At 47.0% G+C, this 21,253-nt stretch overlaps 1 protein-coding gene across 5 annotated transcripts in view; it reads right to left on the bottom strand.

Annotated features, from left to right (window-relative positions):
* Positions 1-21,253, bottom strand: part of ARHGAP32 (Rho GTPase activating protein 32) — a 239,395-nt gene that overhangs the window by 62,452 nt on the left and 155,690 nt on the right. For all 5 annotated transcript variants that reach the window (XM_063417974.1, XM_063417972.1, XM_063417971.1 and 2 more), the window contains 5 exons: positions 14,270-14,407; positions 11,940-12,032; positions 10,337-10,459; positions 8,217-8,294; positions 1,091-1,172 (listed from right to left, as the gene is read on the bottom strand). In XM_063417974.1, the coding sequence (XP_063274044.1) occupies positions 1,091-1,172; positions 8,217-8,294; positions 10,337-10,459; positions 11,940-12,032; positions 14,270-14,407 (514 nt within the window). The remainder of the gene's footprint in view (positions 1-1,090; positions 1,173-8,216; positions 8,295-10,336; positions 10,460-11,939; positions 12,033-14,269; positions 14,408-21,253) is intronic.

Below are 21,253 nucleotides of genomic sequence, written 5' to 3' on the forward strand. Positions count from 1 at the left end.
TGCCAGTAGCTGAGGACACCCCTGTCCTGACCTGCCAGCTCTCCAAAGCACGCAGATCACTGCAGAGCACTCACAGCTTGGGCTATCCATGACTTTTCACCCAACTCCAGAGCTCTGAGCTGATAAAATGCTGTTATTTCCCTTGGTAAAAGTCTAGCTTTTGAATTGCATCTATTTTTTTTAAAGTATCAAGTCAGCAATCTGCCAAGATAAGGAACATCATTAAAATAGAGGAGAGGGACGAGAAGAATTCCAGTTCAACACCAACTCCATTTCCCAGCTGCTTAACATTTTAAGAAAGAACAGCACATTCAAACTTCTTCTCAATACTGAAGATATATAAATATCTTCACCTGTATGAATATAGAGATATTTTTTTAAATTTCAGCTTCCCCATCAGTAAATTTTACAGAGATCTCCGTTATGCCAGCACATTTAATGCCAATCACTTCCAGAACACTCTAAAAGGATGGGAAGGTTGACACCCAAAATCCCATTCTCTGTTTATTTTTCCTTCCTTCAGCAGAACTTTGGGTTAATTTGCCTGGTTTTCCTACAATATAGAACTGTCCAGAAGGCAGGAGGAAGCAGATGGAGCCATGTACGCAGAGCACAAGCAACCAGCATTCCAATTCTGTTACATCCAACTTCCTCCATTTATCCTCAAGCACAAAGAACCAGTCCCGAAGTGATCTATTCCATCTGATCAGCACAAACACTCCTGCTCAACTGTGTTCTGTATAAAAAATCCTGACATGCCACACTCCCTGGATCACCCAGAACTGGGATATTTCATGGAATCTCTCATTACAGACTGTACAAAGTATGTTGAAATTCTGACAGGCTTAAATCCTTCCAGTCAGGCAGGAGGTGGACACTGACACAAGTGTGTACAGCAGGTGAAAGACATTCAACAGTGGGAGCTGCCCAAAGAGGGGCAATGTGTGGGTGAGGGACACACAGAGAGGGGCATGAGGGGGTACAGGGGATGATCAACAATCATGACACGTGTGAAGGAGGTATTAAACATGGAACACACCATGAGAACTCCAGTCCAATCCATTGCATCAAAAAAAGCTGATTTACACACCTGGTTTTGGCACCGAATTGGTCACGGACTGAGGGACTTTGTCGTTGATGAGTTCAACACATTCACTGGGAAAGAATCCAACCTGGAGTAAAACAGAAAGAGGGAATGGAGTGTTATGATCTGAACTGCTCAACCAACATCTCCCCTCAGCTCCACCTGCCTGATGCTCCCTGACATTATCCAGCATCAAACGACCAGCAGTCACTGACAACTGCAGGATCTGCTCCACTGCCAGCACCCCGAGAGACAACAGTCTGAGAGCCCAAGGCACTGCAGGGTCCTGGAGTGATTAACTTTAAATGTTAATTTGCAGTGTCCCTGCACTGACCTTTAACTCAGCATTTCTCTCTGCAGCCCTTCAAAGGCAGAAAGGCTGCAGAGTCCCTCTAAACCAGCATAAGAGTTGAAGGTTATGGGAAAGATTCTAATATTTTTTTGGAGTAGGATGTGCCTGCAGACATTCCCATGCCACTCAAGAGAGGCTGCTGTATCTGGGGAGGAGTGGAATTATTTCCCTTTCCATGTTTGAAGATTCGGACTAAGCTGTGACCAGAGAGGATTTTGATACTTCCTTGCATCCCCACCTTCTCTCGTATTTCCCAGCATCTTTCTCCTTACTCTCATCCCAGATGAAAGTCAGACCAGAGCAGACCTTTGATAACTTTAATCCATGGTCCATCTTTCCCCACCTTTTCTCTGTGTTTCTCACTCATTTTTCTCACTCCTGTACTGTGAGATCTAACTCAGGCACCAGCACCTCCCCAGACTCCTCATCTGAGGCAGGGCAGGATTCCCTATCCTGTGCCAGGCCTATGACTGGGACAGCTGGAAGCACCAGGTCTGCTCAAACACCACAGGAACATGAGGGACAGAGCCAAAGGATGGGCCCCGAGCTCATCTGAGCAGAACTGAGCCACAACTGTGCCAGTCATGTTGGCACATCCATGAAATCCTCTGGAGGCACAGGGCAGTCAGTACCAAGCCTGGCAGACAGTCCCTCCTCTATTAATTCATCTTACACAATTCCCTTTGGTCTCCATGGAAAAAGATTGATCTTCTTCCTATTCCAAATAGATTTTCACCCCCCAACCTCCCAGCAGTTTGGTGGCAGTGTCATGTGTGGGGTGTCCAGACTGAAGTTATTCCGAATTCCACAAAGGAAGCAACGCAGCACACACCTTCCTCTTCCCACACCCCCGACATCCAGCAGGGCGGTGTTCTGCCCAGCCCCAAGGAAAAGCTGTCACCCATCACACGTCACAGACTTGAAATATGATTGTTGTCAGGACTCTGAGAGCTCAGGGCAGAACCTGTAGGAGCAGCACTGTGGGCCAGCAGCACTTGGGCTCTGAGCTGGGGTTCCTGTAACTGGGGCTGGCCTGGGCATCACGAGTGACTTACAGAGCCCACCCAAAACCCAACACGAGGCATGGCTGCACCAGCCACTCCTCAGCTGGGCGTGCCAGGCCTGCAAGGACACGGTATCCTGGAGTTATGGAACACAGTGGGCATTTTTGTGCAGTTTATAGACAGAAATGTGTCCATTAACATAAGGGAATGAGCATGAACAGCAGCATCACATACAGAGGTCCTTGCTCTGGCAGCTCCTGGCTCAGGAATCTGCTCTGCTGGGAGATGCCAAAGGAACAGGCTGAGTAGCACGGACACTGAAGTGCTGGTGTTTAAACAAAATACAGTTAATGGTTTTAAATCATGGAATCCCAGGATGGGTTGGGTTGGAATCATCCAGTGCCACCCCTGCCATGGGCAGGGACACCTTCCACTGTCCCAGGCTGCTCCATGCCCTGTCCAGCCTGGCCTTGGGCACTGCCAGGGATCCAGGGGCAGCCACAGCTTCTCTGGGCACCCTGTGCCAGGGCCTGCCCACTCACATAGGGAGGAATTTCCTCCTTATATCCAACCTAAATTTCCTTTTTTTCATTTTGAACCATTTCCCCTTGTCCAATCACATCAGTTCCTGATGCAAGTCCCTCTCCACCCTCCTTGTAGCCCCTCCACACACTGGAAGGTGCTCTGAGCTCTCCACACAATCTTCTCTTCCCCAGGCTGAACAGCCCCAGCTTCAGGCCCCAGCCAAAGTCCCACTTCACTGTAGCTGAGAGTCTGCTGGACACTGCCCTTGTGAGAGATACAGGGGACAATTTTTAAATTAGGAAAAATGCACAGATCCAGGGAAAGTCTCAGTCCACCACACAGACATTAGCTGGGGAACTCCACAGCTGGAGTGGGAGTTTCTTCCATTTGCAGTAATTGCCCACATTGTCTGTGTAAAGAAATCTGAAGTCTTGGGACCTCAATCGTCCATTAATCACCTAAATCTGGATCTAAACCCAACCCCAGACCCCTGTTGAACAAATGCTGGACATGAAATCAAAACTCATTTGGCCTTTGACTGTTAACACAATATTTCTCGTGTTTCTGGATGCACTGTACCACACACTAACCAGGAATTCAGAAATGGAAGACCCAGGATGGTTATGTCACTGCTTCCAGATATCCCAGAACCTTCCCAAATCAAACATTCTACCTGCTGTTCATGTATCACTATTGCCATGTTGACACCAATAATTACAATTTTTTAGGTGCAAGGAATTGTGCTGGCTCCCTGATGATAACTCACAGCTAGAAATTAACTACATTTTCAGACTTATTCTAACTTTTCTTGCAAGATCCACAGGAGATCCTTGTTGGGGTTATAACCCACAACTTGTGCCTCATTCCCACTCACTTAAAAGATGCTGCTTCTCCTCCCATGGGAAGTTTTCCATGATTTTGTATAAATAAATGAGTTTAGTCCAAGAGTTAATCTCAACAGATGTAGCAAGGCACTATTAGAGCTTGAGCCAGGATTAAAGGATTTGGCAACGTAGGAAAATTAATAGCCAGGGTAGTATATATTTAGATAAATGCAAGGTCATCTAAAGGTTAAATATATCACTACAGACCTTCACCAGAGGAGGAAGGTACAGGCTGCTGGTGCATGAGAACTGTTCTCCAACACCTACTACAGCTTTATCTTTTCACTTCTGTGCCAGTGGCTGCTAAAGCTGGAGGACACAAGAGGCTTTAAGGGGGAAAGTCAGACTAGCAATGATAATTTTCAGTTTATGGGGAGGGAATTCAAACAAATGAGGAAGTACCAGCGACATAAATGGTAAATGAAACATTGTCTGAAACATTTGGATTGGTTTTTCAGGTTTGACAAAATCTAAGGCGTAGATTCAATTTTAATTTAAAAGTTTTCTCTTTTCCTTTTAAATCCAATGACAGTCTAGCAAAACCTGACAAGGAAACTGCCAGTTTTGATGGCCTGCTTGGCCTTCCTGAGCACAATTTTCACTGAGTCTTTGCCAAGTGACTACACAGAGAGCAGGACACCCTCACCTGGTTCCTAAAGGAGTCCCTGCTGAAATGCTCTTCCATGTTAGAGCACTACTAACAGGAGGAACAGGATTGTTAATCCTCTTATCCTGAGCTCCTGAGTTAAAAAGAGAGTTGAACACCTGGGCCACAAAACTATTTTGATTTCTTTTATTGACAAAAAAAATGTCTGTGTGGGATGGCACCTGTTGATTGTCCATTCCTGACTGGTGTGCCAGTGGCATTTTAGGAAACCAGAGAGCTGGAAGGGACTTTGGACAAGGGATGGAATGCAGGACACTGGGAATGGCTTCCACTGCCAGAGGGCAGAGTTAGATGGGATTTAGATTGGATATTGGGAATAACTTCTTCCCAGGCAGGGTGGGCAGGCCCTGGCACAGGGTGCCCAGGGCAGCTGTGGCTGCCCCTGGAATCCCTGGCAGTGTCCAAGGCCAGGCTGGACAGGGCTTGGAGCAGCCTGGGATTGTGGAAGTGTCCCTGCCCAGGGCAGGGGTGGCACTGGATGACCCCCAGGGTTCCTCCCAACCCAACCCATCCTGGGGTTCTGTGGAACTGGGACCTGCAATCTCACAACTCGTTGAAGCTGCTGCGATCACAGCCTGGTTAAAATCAGCCCAGTCCCCCTGGCTGCACACCCTGGTTTTGTCACCTCTCCAGCAGTGCAGGTTGTGGAGTGGCTCTCACCTCAGGAAACTTCCCAAAAACCAGAATAATTCAGGACAACCAAAGGCAGTTGTGCATCAAACCAGGGCCTGTCCCCAATGACTCAGCTCCCTGACACAGAGCTACTGATTGAAAAGACAAAGCATGAAGCAAAAGCAGAGCAGAACAAAGAAGGCTGAAGGCTGTTAATGTGGAGGTGGCTGTAATTTAGGTAACATTCTTACAGAGAAAGCACTGACTCACACTGAGGGCATTGGAAGAGAAAAAGGCTTGAGGAAAAATGTCTTAAAAATCTTTTTACTTTAAGCAGAGCAAATGCTAAGAAGCCTCATGGGTGTTTTGTTCACACAGAATTAGGCGTGTTGCAATGCAGTGGTGACCTCAGGTATGCAGAGAGCGTCGGCACTGTGCCAGGGAAGTGTGATGGAAACAAACCCAGGGAGTCATCCCTGAAGGACAGCTCTGGCTGGCAGGAATACTCTGACTCCCATGCTGAATCCAAGCTGCAGGTGCTTGCAGCCTGTCAGAGCTCGTTTTTGGCTCACATCTGCAGAGCTGCCTCCAGTTCCTCTTCACAGCCCTCCCATTATCCCAAGGGATGCAGGACAGGCAGGAGTGAAGGCACTTCTGCCTGGGCATACACAACTCACAGCTCATTCAAATGCACAAAAACAGGGAGTCCCTTTAAGTCAAGAAGTAATTTTTTCCCTTTTCAGCAAAACAATATTTTTTCCCTGTTCTTGCTCTCCTCCTGTCATGACATGATTTATAATAGAAGCTGTGGTTGGTTGATGAAACCCTGCTCCTTCCCTAACATGAGGCAAAAAACCCAAGAAATAACAGGACAAGCTGTCCAAACATTTGATGGCAGGACCTTCTCCTTTTATCTGCTCTCAGAATCACAACTGGCAAGAGTTGATTTATTTTATTAATTCAAATGACTGGATCACCAGATTGCTATCACTGCAATGTTCCTAAACAGGAACAGAACTGTTTGCCTCTAACAAATGCTTTAGAGGCTGCACAGCTTCATCTGTCCCTACACCTCTTGCTGTAACAACATTCTTCACTACACACTCTTTTTGAGCATCCACCAAGGACACTTCTACCTGTAACTCATCTGTAGCTGTGGTGTAGCAACACCGGAGATAAATTCCCTTTCTCTCAATTCTCACTGCTCCTATCATCAAAACACTTCATTCCATCAGGAAAGGCACATTTTCTGTACATGTAGAGCTCATGAGCCTTAAACTCGACACACAGGTTAAGCCTTTGAGCAAACACAGCTCCTGGAGCTGTGGGAACACAGAGCTGCATCTCCATGGTGTGTGTGGCTGTCACCTGATCACACTGTGACCATTCCTGCTTGTCATTAAGGACACAAGATTATTCCACCCCTAATTTTCTGTTAAAACAGAATATGGTGCTGTATTTCTGCAGCTGCTCATATCTGTTGTGTCAGGAGCGTGACTGTGCAGGGACACAGAAAACCCTCTTTTCAGGCAGTCTGCTCATCACCCTGTTTTTATGCTGGGAAAGCACATCAGGATCACTGTGATCTGGGAGGCACAAAGCTGTGACAAACTGCAGAAGGGCTGCCTTGCTTCTTTAATCAGCAGTGCTGTTCCCCAGACCTGGCTCCAGTGTCAGCCAGCCTGACGGTACACAGGGAGCCCACTTGGAATAATGGGATCTACATCCCATACAGGGATTCCAAAGCCTGTGCAAAGTGTCCGCACACAGGCACAGACCACCGAGTAGCTTTGTTTTGCTTCATTGATTCACTTGGAAGTAAATCATGGCATAGGCTGATCATTCCAAGCACTATTACAGCATTTAATTGATTGAGGGTTGGAACTGATGTCTGGGGTCCCTTTCACCCCAACCCACACTGTGACTGATTCTATGACAGTGCAGCATATTCGGCTTTAAGGCTTCTACAATTAGAACACAAGTCCAGCAAAGCCACAACACAGTTCAGAACAGAAGTTTGTTCAAGTAGTACCAGTGTGTCAACTCTAGAAACAAATGGAATTCCAGAGCAGGTATTCTATGTCCATGCTGCTCTTATTTTACAAATGAGATGTCACCTGAACTCCCACATCTGACACAAAACCAACAAAAGCTGTGCTGAGCAGACAGCACTGGGATGGTGTAAGTACCCTGCATCCAGCTGGGATTGCAAGATCCAGCCACTGGGCATTGACAGCAGCTGGGCCACAGGCTTGATCTGGCACAGAAAGGTCTGTCAGGGAAAACCTGAGAAGCCTTGAGAAGAGTTTCCATGCCAAACTACATAAGAGTCTGGTCGATCCTGAGCCTCTGCAGAGCAAACCCCTCATCCCACCCACTCACAGCAGCTGCAGATGGAAATCCCTGTGGCTGAAAGCAGCTGAAATGTGAGATGGCACAAGTCAGTACCCTCACCCCCCAGTGGCTCTGGGGTTTGCTTGGTTAAAAGAGACTTTTAAAGCTTTTGCATTGCCAAATGGCAAAATCTAAAGGACTAAAAACTCCTTGGAAGGACAGTGGCATTTCAACACACAAGGTTTGGTACCTAAGCCCCAGGTATGCTTAGGACCTTTTGAAAATTCAGTCTCCATCTCTGTGCTGTGACATTTACAGGGATGAGCAACATTAACACCACACAATAAACACAGGCATGGATGGGTGGCTTGTCCAAGTCAGCAGCACTGTTTCATCAGCTGAAATTCTCCAAATCCTCTATGTTCTGCCTGATCTGGTTTTAGCTACTAGAAGGAAGGGGATGATGTGAGTAACAGTGTCAGTTGCCTTGCAGGGGGTGCAGCAGACGCTTCCAGTGCCATCAGGCCAGCTGTCCATCACAGGCCATGGCCAGCCCTCCTTCCCATGGTGAGGGAGGAAGGAAACTTCCAGTGGAGACCCTGTGTCTGCTCCAGCCCCAGCCCACAGAGAAGGGGAGTTCCCTGACACCAAGGCAGGGACACCCTGCTCGTCCCCTGAGCCACCCTGAACAGGCAGAGCACTGAGGCTCCTGCTCTTATTCCAGTCCCACTGCCACGGCTGTGCTGGTGCCTACCTGGAACCCGTGTTTTCCTCTCCACCACGAGGTCAGCTCCTTTGGTGGCATGTCAATGACAGACACAATGTCCCCCACCTGCAAAAGGTTGACAGCATCAGTCACAGCCAGGAGGAGAGCACAGTTCCACTAACCAGTCTCAGCAATGCAAAAAACTGCAAAACTCTGGAGCAGCTGCACATCTGCCTTAGCAAAGCCGAGCTATGTCATGGAGGAGTTCCTGGATTATCCAGCACAGGATACAGCTGTTCCTAAGGAAAAGGGCCTGAAGAGCCCTGCCAAGGGGTACAGAAGGGTTCTGGTTAAACTGCAGTGATGGTCTCAAACCCTTGGGAAAATCTGCTCAAGGAGCTGAACTGATTTTTACTACCTGCCCTGTGTATGCGCCTGTAGGCACTGACACGTGTCTCCTTGTTCCCTCTCACAGCAGAGAGTGAGGAGCTGCCTTTGCAGCTCCCACACTGCCCCGGATGAGCTGCCCAGGGTTAGGAACTGAACAGAGGAGAGATGGTGCTACAGCAATGGGATGGAAAATGGCCAAGGACACCAGACAAGTTTTCTGAAGCTTTGCTCATTCCCATAAAAATATTGCAATAGTTCAAATGGAAATCAGTATAACCAATACTAAATATGGCTTGGTTTGAATTAAGCTCTATGTGGCCTCTATTACAGAAAATGAGAAGGGGCAGAACCTGAATAAATTCTGCAGGTAGGTAGGGCAAAAACTCATGCCCAACTTTCACCAGTATTTTACACTGATGGATCTCAAAGTGTTTTAGAGAAAAGATAACACATCCCCAGTTTGCAGACAGGGATGACTGACACATGGGAAAATTATTTCCTCCAGGGAATAGTGAACCAAGAGCAAAGCAAATGTCCATGAAGGAAACTGCTGCCACCACAGGAGCAGAGACACAGAGGATATTCCTCTGAACTGGGAGGAGCTGGCTGCACAGCCAGCTGCTTGTGCAACTGCCTATTAGAAATTTAGAATAGTAAACACAGAGATCATTTGGGTTAGGGAATGGGTCTCAGCATCGTAAAACCCCTGATCCTGTTCTGTGCAGTTCTGCTGAGGTGTCTCACTGTACACCCTTGGAAACCACACGTGCCTCAGTTCCCCGTCTGCACAGAGCAAGATTTACAAGCAGGGAGTGTCATTTCAGTGCTCTCATGAGCTGACAACCAGCCTGGGTCCTGTGCTGCCTGGATTCCAGCTCAGAGCTGCCATGCCCACACACCCCTCTGATCACACAGTTCTGTGGGGTATATGAACACTTGCCTTGATTTGAACATGAACAGACCCCCAGAGGCACCAGACTACCACTGTTATTTTCCCTTCCTGTGCTGCACACCAAGGATGTGATCACAAACCTCCTCAGGGTAGTGCTCTCCTTCACACGTTCTGTAGAAACAGGACCACTGCACAGGGCAACCAGAGCACAGACCGCTGCTTTTTGAGTGAAACAGACAACAGCCAGACAACCAAAAGCTTCCAGGGTCTGATCTAGAGGCCTTGGATGGGGTGTGGAGTAACCTGGGCACTGGAAGGTGTCCCTGCCCATGGCAAGGGGTGGAATGGGACAGGTTTTAAGGTTCTTCCCAAGCCAATCCTGAGATTCAGGGATTTGCTCCACAGCAGCTCCTGTGCTGGATTTTCAGACCAGTTTTAGCTCATCACCTGCCCTTTAAGTAGCAATCCTTTGCCAGTCTGGTTCTTTACTTCTCATGGCAGCAGAAGCTCTTAAAAATGGTTATCAACAGGGACTTGCTCAGAGGAACCCAGGTGGTGTAACCTGGGCAAGGAGAAATGAAACTTGTGTCCACACATACAGGGACAGTCATCCTGAGCAGAAAACACATGGACTCTGCTCAGGGCTAGCCCAGAGGAGCTGGTTAATTGAAGATACTAATGCCAAGTAAAGCTGTACTTTAGAGATGAGTGAACATCTGCCCATATCCAACTCACTGCAGATCGAATATTTAACTCAATCTTCCAAGCTTCGCCTCACAAAACATTGTGGAAGTGTCTGGACGTATTCCTGATGGGCACACAGGCCCAGACACACAGATCACACTCGTCTGTAGCTGACAACAAGGAATGCAAGTGCTTTATTTACCTCAAAGGACAGTTCATCTGCTGCTTGAGCAATGTATCTCTTAATGACATGGGCAGCAGCAATAGCAGGGACGTTAATGGACGATTCCTCATGGACCAGCAGGTGATTCCCCTTGTTATCAATCTGAAACAAAGAGCACAGGGGATGGTGAGGCAGCTGAGGACAAGGGAGGAGGCATTCAGAGGCTTCAAGCTGATTGAGAGAGACAGCCCAGCCCTGGGCCCCAGGAGAGAGAGCACAGCAGACAGAACAACTCACTGGGGGGGTTCCAGAAGGTCGGGTGTGCCCATCCACTGAGTAGAGAAATGCTGGATTGGTGCACCTTTGTATACAAACAGTAGTTCACAGTGAGGGTCTGCACCTCCCTTTAACACCAAATCGTGGTGGTTTTCCATGGCAATATAAATGTGCTACAAAAATCCTCTACAAGGTGGAATTAATTCTCGAGGTACTGAGGGAGGGAGGAAATGCTGTCAAACCAAAAACTAGTGTTGCTTTCCATTTTCTCCCACCTTTTTTTTTTTTTTTTTTTTTAAGGAAACATTCACCCCTCCCTTGCAATGATTACCCTACTTCCAAAACTCCCAGATTTCTGTGTAAAATTCTGTAGGATTCTCAGTTCTGCAGGATTCTCAAAGGTTGTTCTGCACTGCATGTGCACGGGGTTTGCTGTGATCTCCAGGCCTACTCTGTCACTTTGAATCCTGCATCTTATTTCTCTCTACAACCTCCTCCCTCCCTTTGCCGCTTTCCAAGATTTTTCTCATCCCGAAAGATTTCAGGGTCAGAAGGATATCAGTGGGGAAAATTGCAGGAAATCACACTCAATCCTTATCAGAACCGTTTAAAAAGGAGCTGCAACAGTCTATTAATAGCTGTTTCTATTCCTGTGTGCAGCGATGAAAGGCACACGTCTGCAGCCAGCCTGAGCAGGGACAGCTGGACACTCATCCAGCCTTCCCTGCCCTCCTCCCTGGCAAGGGCTATTGTTCAAAGGCTGCAAGACCATCAAAGCTGAAAGCAGAGCTGCAGCTGCAGTTCACAGCACACAAACTGTGCCACTGCAAGCACAGGGCCGCGTCTGTCTGCAGGGGAGACAACAGGAGCACACAGTATTTACTGGGTTTGGAGCTGCCACAGGGAAAAATGATTTTAAAAACCCAAGAGAGCAGGGAAATGCCATAACAGAGACAGCTGAGTTTTAGAAATGTGCCACACCTGCAGCATTGCCATGGCAAAAAGGAGAGCAGGGATAAGCGAGCTTTGAAATGTGTGAGCCTTCTGCAACCCATCACTGGGAGATTCAGCCCTGAACGGGGCATTTCCATGCAGCCCCCTGGGACTGCCACCTCCTCCATTTGTGAGTATCAGCAGGACAATATGTTTCTGAGAGACAAAATCCAGGTAGAAAACAAGGAAGAAAACTCTATACTCTTAACTCTGGTTCTGATTCTGTGCGTCCTACACCTTTCTGTGCTGGTAACAAGGGAATAAAGCTTTCAGGACAGAATTTCAGTGATATCAACAGGCCTGGAAAGAGCAGGGTGTGCCTGCTGCATTTCCAGGGTCAGGAAACAAGGAACACCCCAGGTTTGTGCTGTACCTCCATCCACGTGAGGGCAGGGCCACAGTTGATCTTGTTGCCTGCGATGTTGGAGAGCCGAGCCAGGTAAGCCATCAGCATCTGGGTGACCAGCTGGGACACAAACACACACACAGGGTGTCTGTTAATGCACCTTCCTTTGGAGAGCCTTCTGCAGGCTAAGGAAGACCAGAAATCGCCCACTGCCACAGACAAGAGTGACAGAGATACGTTCCCTTCTGCAAATAAATGTATTTCTGTCATTCGAAGGACAGGAACCAACACACAGGGTTATAATGGTTACAGCAAAAGAAAGGGTAAAAAGGCAGCTCTCTGTGAAAGTAATAATGTTATTATTATCATTTTGTAAGATTCGTGCAGATTTTCATAACTTCCTTTGCCAAGATGCCTTAAATCTAAAGCCTTCCCCTGATCATGGACTTCACATACAAACAACTCATGTGTCTTAGGGCCACCAAACACTCCTGAGAACCCCTCAGTGAACAAACCCCTGGCTGCCACTTCCACACGCCTGCACAGCCCTAAGAATGTGGCAACTCAGGCTGACCCTCTGGCCAAAGAGTAATATCAAGCAGTAGAAGAGGGGTTTAAAAATACACTTTGCCATGTCTCTTCTGTAACAGTAAACTGGTTTTTATTACAGAGAAGCCACTGAGGTCTTTCTGAAGTCTCACAGTGACAGGGGCATAAAGCAGCATTGTAGCCCACAATCTGCAGGACTGTTTAAAACATTGTTCTCCTCAAACATCTGTTCCAATGTGGCCAATTCAAAATAAAAAATATATGATGAGACACCCCACAGCTGCAGAGTTACGTTTCACACAGAAGCAGAGCTGTTCAGCATCTTCACATCCTCTGTGCTTGCAGACAGAATGAAGATTTTCAGGCTCATGCTCTGAAGTCCAGTTAAATCAGTGGTACAAATAAAGATGCAAGAGATAGGAATGCCTAAAATATAATTAAAAATAAACCAGGAATTCATTGTCCTGAATATTGCTGCTTCTGCTGAATTTAAAGTTGAAATCCTCCTCAGAAATACCCTGTGTGAAGCCAAACCAAGTGATAAATCAGACTCTCTGCTGAGTGATGGGGCTGCATGATCAGCTCCTTAAATTCCGTGGCAAACACCCTGTAAAATTCCAAGGGGTACTAATTTCAGTGTCCACGTCCTCCAAAATGATGCAGCCAAGATTCACCTGCTGCTTTCCAGGAGATTTTTCTGGACATGAATAAATCTTTCAATTATCAGCAGCAAGAAGCTGAGGTAATTTCAGCTCATCATACTCTGAGTGAAGACAGTAAGCCAAGAAATGAAAAGTATCTCTTTGAGGGAAAAAAAAAATCTCATTGAGGAAAAAAAGCTTTTTAAAGAGCATTTAAATAACACACTAATGCAAATGCTCTTAAAAAACGTTTCAGGAATACTTAGTTTAAAAAGGAAGCCTAGCACTCCCAGTGGGATTGCTCTTGCAGTGCTGCAGCCTTAGACTGCATGAGTTCCTGGGAATGTTGAGTTGGTAACACTAAGCCCAGGAAATACCCACATCACTGACAGAGTTTCCAAAGACAAAACCAAATTCACAGTCAAAGTACTGTATGACAGCTTCTCTCTTGACATTCAATTACCACTCTAGATTCAGGAACTTAATTAAATTGTCTGAACTTGCAGGACATTTCCCTTTAGATCAATGAAGTTAAGGGTGGAAAACACTGACTTTATTCATGTTAGCCAATTTCCAAATGTAACCCAGGCTGCATTAAAATTATTCTGTACTAGAAATACATGGCATTGTTGAGGCTGGAAAAGACCTCCAAGTCCACCACTAAACCATGCCCCCAAGTGCCACATCCATTGAACACTTCCAGGGATGGTGACTCCACCAGTGGCCTGGGCAGCCGCCTCCATGAAGAAATTGCCACTGAAATCCAACTAAGCCTCCCTTGGAGGTCATTCCTGGAGCAAATGCCCCAGCCTGTGTGGTGCCCCAGGGTGTTACATTCCCCTGGGGCATGGTTTCTCCCCGCTCAGGGACCCCTGGAGCTTGTAACCACGTAGTTTAACCCTTCCTCCCCTTTGTGACCCTACTGGTTGTGTCCAGTTACCCCTCCCTGGGAGAAGGCCAGAGAAGACCCTCTCCTGCACTCGCCCTCTTTCCCCTCTGGTCACCACCTGGAATAAACGTCTTGAACTACAGCTGGGGGTCAGAGCCTCTTTTGGAATCCTTTGTCCTGTCCATGAAATATTCCTCCAAGGCCCTCTAAGGTTTGGGCTAGCCTAGGAACATTGGAGGAGCTACAGGGGGATTTATTTCACCAGAGGGGCTCTTTACCTCGGGGCTGTCCTTGAGGGCATCGGAGCGGGGCAGCTCTGCCAGCTGCGAGAAGCGGCGGTCGTAGATGCACAGGTGGAGGTGTTTGTCCAGCACCCGGAAATCCTCATAGCTCCTCTTCACGATCCAGCTCCTGCCCTGCACACACAAACACAGCCACACTGTCAGCAGCTCCTCAGCACTGGGGCTAGCAAAGGGAAATCTGAGCAGACAGAGCACTTCTTCCTGGAAACATCTGAAAGCAACTGAAGTGCTGAGTAATATTTTCAGGTTTTAATTTGCAGGTAGCATTTTCATGTTTTAATTTGCAGGTAACATTTTCATGTTTTAATTTGGAGGTAGCATTTTCACGTTTTAATTTGCAGGTAACATTTTCATGTTTTAATTTGCAGCAACCATTCAAGCTCAAACCAGCTGTTAGTGGTCCTGTTTTAATTATTTAACCATGGGTTTGGATGTGGCCCAGCATCATGACACCCATCTTAAACTTAAACTTAAACTTCCACCTGTCTTTAAAGGATTTTGTAACATACACAAGGTGTCCTTGCACAAATGTAAATCACCAAGTGGTTGTATAAACAGCGTGAAATTAGATTCCAAACAGATAGAAGCATATAAACCCAGAGATCTGAAGGCAGGATTGAAGCTTGCAAAATTTCTGCCAGGTGCCCCAGGCAAACCTTCAGCTGAATTATGAAAACAATCCATGATGAACAACTCTAGTTGCAGATTTATTTCTGAGTGCATATCATTTCCCCAATTAAAACACAGACAAGATACAGAGTGCTCCAGGGGACAAGGAAGGGACTGTGGCAGCACAGAACAGTTTGCTTTGTGAAGCTTTTAATATCTAATGATGACTTTTAAAAGCTCCATGGCCCATTATGATCAATGAAAATGCTGTAATAATGCAGCAGTTTACATGTCAAATCACTTTATGAAGAGTCATGAATCACAGAATCCCGGAGTGGTTTGGGATAGAGAACCTAAAGCCCATCCAGTGCCACCCCTGCCATGGGCACGGGCACCTTCTCAGTTTGCTCCAAGCCCTGTCCAACCTGGCCTTGGGCACAGCCAGGGATGTGGAAGGAATCAAGGATTTAGATTGCTCCAGGCACTCAGAGGCAGTGCCAGGGACTGGAAGTGACAGGGATGCCTGAAAGTGGAGCAGAACGCAGGGGGTGTGTGGGGTAAGGGGGACACAACAGGGGACAGAGGTGTAAATGCTGACCTGCTCTGCATGGCTGGTAGGGCTCTGCCCTCTACCCTGGGATACAAAAGGCATGGCCTACTCTGAATTCCCAATCAAAATTCTTCTACACTGATTTCTTTATCAGCGAAGTTCTAAGCATCAGTTTTACGTTAACACCCAAAGCCTGTGAGGCAATTGCAGATATCAACCCTCCAATCCAGCTGCATTCCGTCCAAATGATTTAAGACAACTCCACACTGTGACTGTGTCCATAAACTCTGCTTTCAGTTAATGAGAAATCACCATATTTCACCATCCTACAAAGAGGCACCTACACAGGATAAATCATTTGGGATTTCCACATTATGTCATTTTACTGCTTGTCTAAAGGAGAAAAATAAAACCAGAAGTGCAAGGCTAATTCTGTTCAGGGAGCTGTCAGCCTTCCCCATTTCTCCATCTTTTGCAATTAAGGGATTCTTGCTCTCTCACTGAGCTGCCAGTGTGACCTTCAAGGTTCAGTCACCAGTGTAGGGAACAGCAGCCTGAGAAATCCCTGTGATTCTGGATCTGCCTCTGCCACCAAACTGGTCATTTCCTTCCTACATGACCACCCAAACAACAAAATGATCTGTCAAATGATCCTAAACCTGCCACAAATTCCATTATATCTCATTTCAAAGGCTGGCCTGTAGCTTTGCAGTCTGGTTGCCATGAATTAGGGCAGTAAGAGTTAAATGCAGCCGTGAGGCAGAGCTGGGTCAGCCCCTGCTGTGCCAGGGTGTGCAGGATCAGCTTCTCTCAGCCCATCCCATACCATCCCGGCCACGGGGCTGACAGCAGCAGGAAAAGGAGATGGATGAGCAGGGACAGCTTACCCCACACCAGCAGCAGTCTCTGGCCCCACGGGAGGCTCCTGGAGAAAGGGCAGACAGCAGAGCCGGAGCGCGGGAAGGGAACCGGGATCCTCGGCTCCTGCACCTCCAAACTGCAGCTCGCAGCTGCTAAGCAACCAGCAGAGCTCTCCCTGAGCTCTCCCATCCCTGAGCTATCCCTGAGCTATCCCTGAGCTATCCCTGAGCTATCCCTGCCAGCAGCTCAGGCTCCAGGACAGGGATGGTGTCGGTGCCTGGAGGCCAGGACCTCATCACCGTTCCCAGGTCACTCAGACTAGGATTGTGGACATCAGGCTCTTCTGGCAAAAGGATCACAGGATGCTTCATGGAATCATGGAATATCCTGAGCTGCACACACAAGGATCATCAGTCCAGCCCCTGGCCCTGCACAGACCCCCAACAATCCCACCCTGGGCACCCCTGGCAGCACTGTCCAAAGGCCCCTGGAGCTCCGGCAGCCTCAGGGCTGTGCCCATTCCCTGGGGAGCCTGGGCAATGCCAGCACTTCTGGGGGAAGAATCCTTCCCTAAATCCAACTTAAACCTCTCCTGGCACAGCCCCAGCTGTTCCTCAGGGCCTGTCACTTCTTTCAGAAGAGCTCAGCACCTGCCCCTCCCATTTCTGGGAACAGGGCTGCCCATTCCTGTCTCACTCAGAGTGACCATGCACAGGCTGTGCTGGCACAGAGCAGCAATATAACACACGTCTCCACCCAGCAGAATGTTACTCCAACACCCTAAAGGGGAATATTCACCAATATTCCAAAATTTTAAGCCTGCTATAACTCATTTCAAAAAGCTCCCATGCTTTAGGTTGGACTTCAAGTTGTATTAAGTTTTTTGCAGATATGGAACCTGAGTGACATTCTTTTATGCCACATTTATATGGGATGCCATTAACTTTACAGGAAGGAATCACTGCAGCAATCAAGGAAGGAACTGGACAGTATTTAGTGCTTCCCCTTAGATTTCCAGCACAAATCACAGGGAAGCAAAATCTGGATTCTCCCAGCCAGACTCCTGGACAGGCACAGTCAAAGCAGCAGCAACAGCAGCAGCCTCATCCCAGATCCAAAGTACTGCAATACAAAAATTGCACATCTTGCTCCCCTTTTCCTGCCAATTCTCAAGTGCCAGAAAGGTTTGGCAAAATGATTCTTTTTTCATTTAGAGAGTTAATAAAATATTAGACACAAATAAGTGCCTCTTAAGTTGGTCTTGTGTTGTCAACTGTCTTTTATAGCAATGCTCAACATTTCTGGTGCTTCAGGCACTCAACATCCATATGGCAAAAATGTCTTCTTCATATTTTTAATGATTTCCATAAACTGTTGCTCAAATAAATTTTTGATCAGCCTCTAATTTTCTAATTCAATAATTACTTTTCATATCCTTAATTATTAAGGGTCCTGATTTACAGAAGTACAAGCTTAAATCCCGTTCACTTCATTGGGACATAAGAGGGGAAGTTAAGCACAAAGTGATTTCCTAGATTCAGACCTTCAACTACAAACCTGGCTGTGACAATGTTCTTTATAATAAAAAAACCAAATATCAAGTGAAGATTTCAATAATGCCATTAAATAGTTTCAGGATCTTTAAAAGGAAAAATTGACCACTGACTTAAAAACAAGTTCCTCTTGGAAAAAAAAAAGTACTTTTTAAAATTTCATTTTGTAGAAAAAAAATTCGTTTTACGTTCACAATGAAAAGCATCATGACAAATCTGGAATTTCTCACAGAATGGAAAATCTGGTCTCATCCCTACTCTTTTTCCATCCTGATCTCTTCTCCCTTACTCTGCTGGGTAGGATTAAGTGATGAGAGCCTGGTGAGATTTCAGCCTCTGCACAGAGCTGCTGATTTTTTTCCCGATTATCAAAGCAAGGAGAAATGTCATGCTAAAGAAATGACTGGAGATTGCTGAACTGATGATTTAATTTCCAGTGAGGCAGAGATGTGAACCCTCCCTCAGTGGCAGCACCGCTGTGAGATCACAGATCAGAGACGCTCCCAGGCTTCACTTGGCACAGGAGGGGATTGGCAGGGACAGGGATCCAGAGCCCAGCTCCACAAGGAATATTTTTAGCTCTGCTGATCAAATGGCCTGCGGAGGACGGTGAGCAGCCACAGCCTGGAGTAGTTTCCTACACCCTTAAGCTCAGCTCAATCCCCTGGCATTTGAGAAGAGCAGCAGTGTCACTCCCATGCCCATTCTTCCCAAGCCCATTCTGATTCCTGCAGCTCAGTGATGGCTTCGTTACCAACAGACAGACATTACCCACTGCAAATCTGAGAGGAAGCAATTTTAAACTGTTCCCTGCATTTTCATTCCCACAGTCAAAACCTCACTTCGCTCCATCATCCCTTAAACGCTTCAATTATCTGTAGGAGAATCACGCCCGTTTCCAAGTGGGGCTCCCATAAGTGCAGGCCAGTTCCATACTGGAATATTTCTGTGTGGGTTCAACTGTTTCCACCCAGCATCTGGCAGAAGTAACTCTTCCTGCTGTGAATGAGCAGAGGAACCCAGAGGCACCCAGCCTGCAAGAGAGGCCCAGCTGCTGCCAGGATTTGTGGTACCATCCATTCACAAAACTTACATGCTAGAAATTTGTATTAAAGATTTATAGATATTCTTGCTAGGTAAGAAAACCTCCTGTTTCCAGCTGGATCTGTCTCCATGTGAGCAGACAGGACCCCATCCTGTCCATCAATCCCTCTCCAAGCCAGCCAGGCTGTCAATGAGTTCCAGCACACACAACCTTCCTGTCCCACAGTCTGACTGGGTTTGCTCTACAGCACTTATGATTTATTTATTTTAAGACACGGGTAGACCTTTCTCTTCTGGTTCAAATGCTTATTTCCTCAGAGAGAACACATGGATGCTCTCCTGAACCTTGCAGCCCACATGGAGAGCAAGAGCAGAAAATGAGATGAAAGTATAAGGCAAAAGTCACTTCAGTTTGACCCCTCAGTAAGAAAACACCACAGATTAAATAGCTGGAAAAGCAGCAGCATCCAGCAGGAGAGGTTAACTCTGCCATGGGTGACTCTTACAGCTGTCTGGGGCTCAGGCTCTGAATGTTATTCCAACCTGACCCTTCAGCCCTTTCCTGTTTCAAGTCACAGTGGAAAATGGTTTAGAGATTTAGTCAAAACAGAAAGCAAGATGGATAAAATCCATCCCTGGGAGTTCACCCAGGAAGTGTTTTTAGCTGGTGCCTTAGGTTGCTTTATCTACACTTACATTTGTTTACCAAAGTGATTCCATGACTTCTGGTGTATTATTCTAACTGGAAGGATATTATAAATCTTTAAAATTTAAAGGGAGTTTGCACTAAGGCAACATGAAAGTTATTTCTGAATGGAACACTAAAATTTCAGCACTCCACCTGGAATCACAGCACACAGACATGAGGGAGGAACAAGCACAAGATGGAGGGAATATACAAATGGACAGAGCACAATGCAGAGGAGAAAATTTGGTATATTTATGCGGTGAATACTTATTAGCCTTATTCCACAGCATAAATTAATCTCTCAGCATTAATTATCAGCTTACTATCAATTAATTGTAGTCACTAGGAAAAAAAGATTTTAATGGAAACCCCTGCAGCTTTTCTCCCCTAAAAATTAGACTTCATTGTGCTGCTGGATTCCAGTTAGAGATAGGAGCCCCCAAAGCACACAGGGGGACACAGGGCTGGGTCTGAGTGACAGCAGTGTCACCCTGTCTGTCCTCACTGTTTGGGAAATCACCCTCTCAGGTGTGTGTGGTTCTCTGGGGGAGAAGGGGACACAAGCCATGAACTCCCGTGGTTCCTGTGTCCCTCAGAGGAAGAGCTTTGCCAGGAGTAAATAAACGTGTGGCTCAGGCTTTGGGGTGAGTGGTTTTGTACAGGTACAGAGCAGCACGGGCCGAGCAAGACAACCCAACACAAACAGAGTGCCTGAAACCCTAAGAGCCATTTTTCTTCCCAGAACCAGTCCATTTCTGAATTGCAGCTTGACAGAGCTTGAACTCGACCCAGGATTTACAGCCAGCGACACGTGAGTGAAATCCCTGCTCTCCTGACATGCTGTAATTTAAACAGTTCCAAATCCATCATCTCCTTAGCAAAACTTCACCACGGAGCAGTGGGTCAGGGGTGAGGGGAAGGCAGGCACAGCGTGGGAGGCTGCTTTTCTGCACTCCAGAAAATTACAGTGGTGACACAATGAGAGCTTGGAGCCACAAACGAAACCCTTCAGAGCTGCAGAGCTCAGGGAAGGGAACTGAAATTGCGCCATCTCCCAGGTATCAGGGCAGTGAGGTGGTGTATGTGCAGCTACAAATGATTGTATGGGCACTGCAGGCCTTAAATACAGCTCCCTCCTTACCCCACAGCCCAAATGTGCCATAAACTGCTCTGCACTCAACCACAAAGGAGAGTTCCATCAAAGCCAGCAGCCAGCACTGGCCTTTAGAGCAAAACAAAAAACCTTTGAAATTTACTTGCCTGAGGTTATTAAAACAAAAGAAAAGAACATCACAGAACAGGATGGCTTGGGTTGGGAGGAACCTTAAATCCCATCCAGTCCCACCCCTGCCATGGACAGGGACACCTTCCACTAGAAGTTTGCTCCAAGCCCCAGTGTCCAAGCTGGCCTTGGGCACTTCCAGAGATCCAGGGGCAGCCACAGCTTCCCTGTGCCAGGCCCTCCCCACCCTCACAGGGAAGAATTCCTTCCCAATATCCCATCCAAACCTGCACTCTGGCAATCAAAAACCATTCCCCCCTTCTCCTATTTCCAAAAACTTCCCAAATTCCTTGCCTGAGGTCACCTACAGCAACAGCAGCTTTGGCAGACAGAGATCTCAATTTTGTTAAATCTTATTTCTCAGGCAGATCAT

The sequence above is a fragment of the Prinia subflava genome, chromosome 22 (assembly GCF_021018805.1).
Source record: "Prinia subflava isolate CZ2003 ecotype Zambia chromosome 22, Cam_Psub_1.2, whole genome shotgun sequence".
Classification (NCBI taxonomy): domain Eukaryota; kingdom Metazoa; phylum Chordata; class Aves; order Passeriformes; family Cisticolidae; genus Prinia; species Prinia subflava.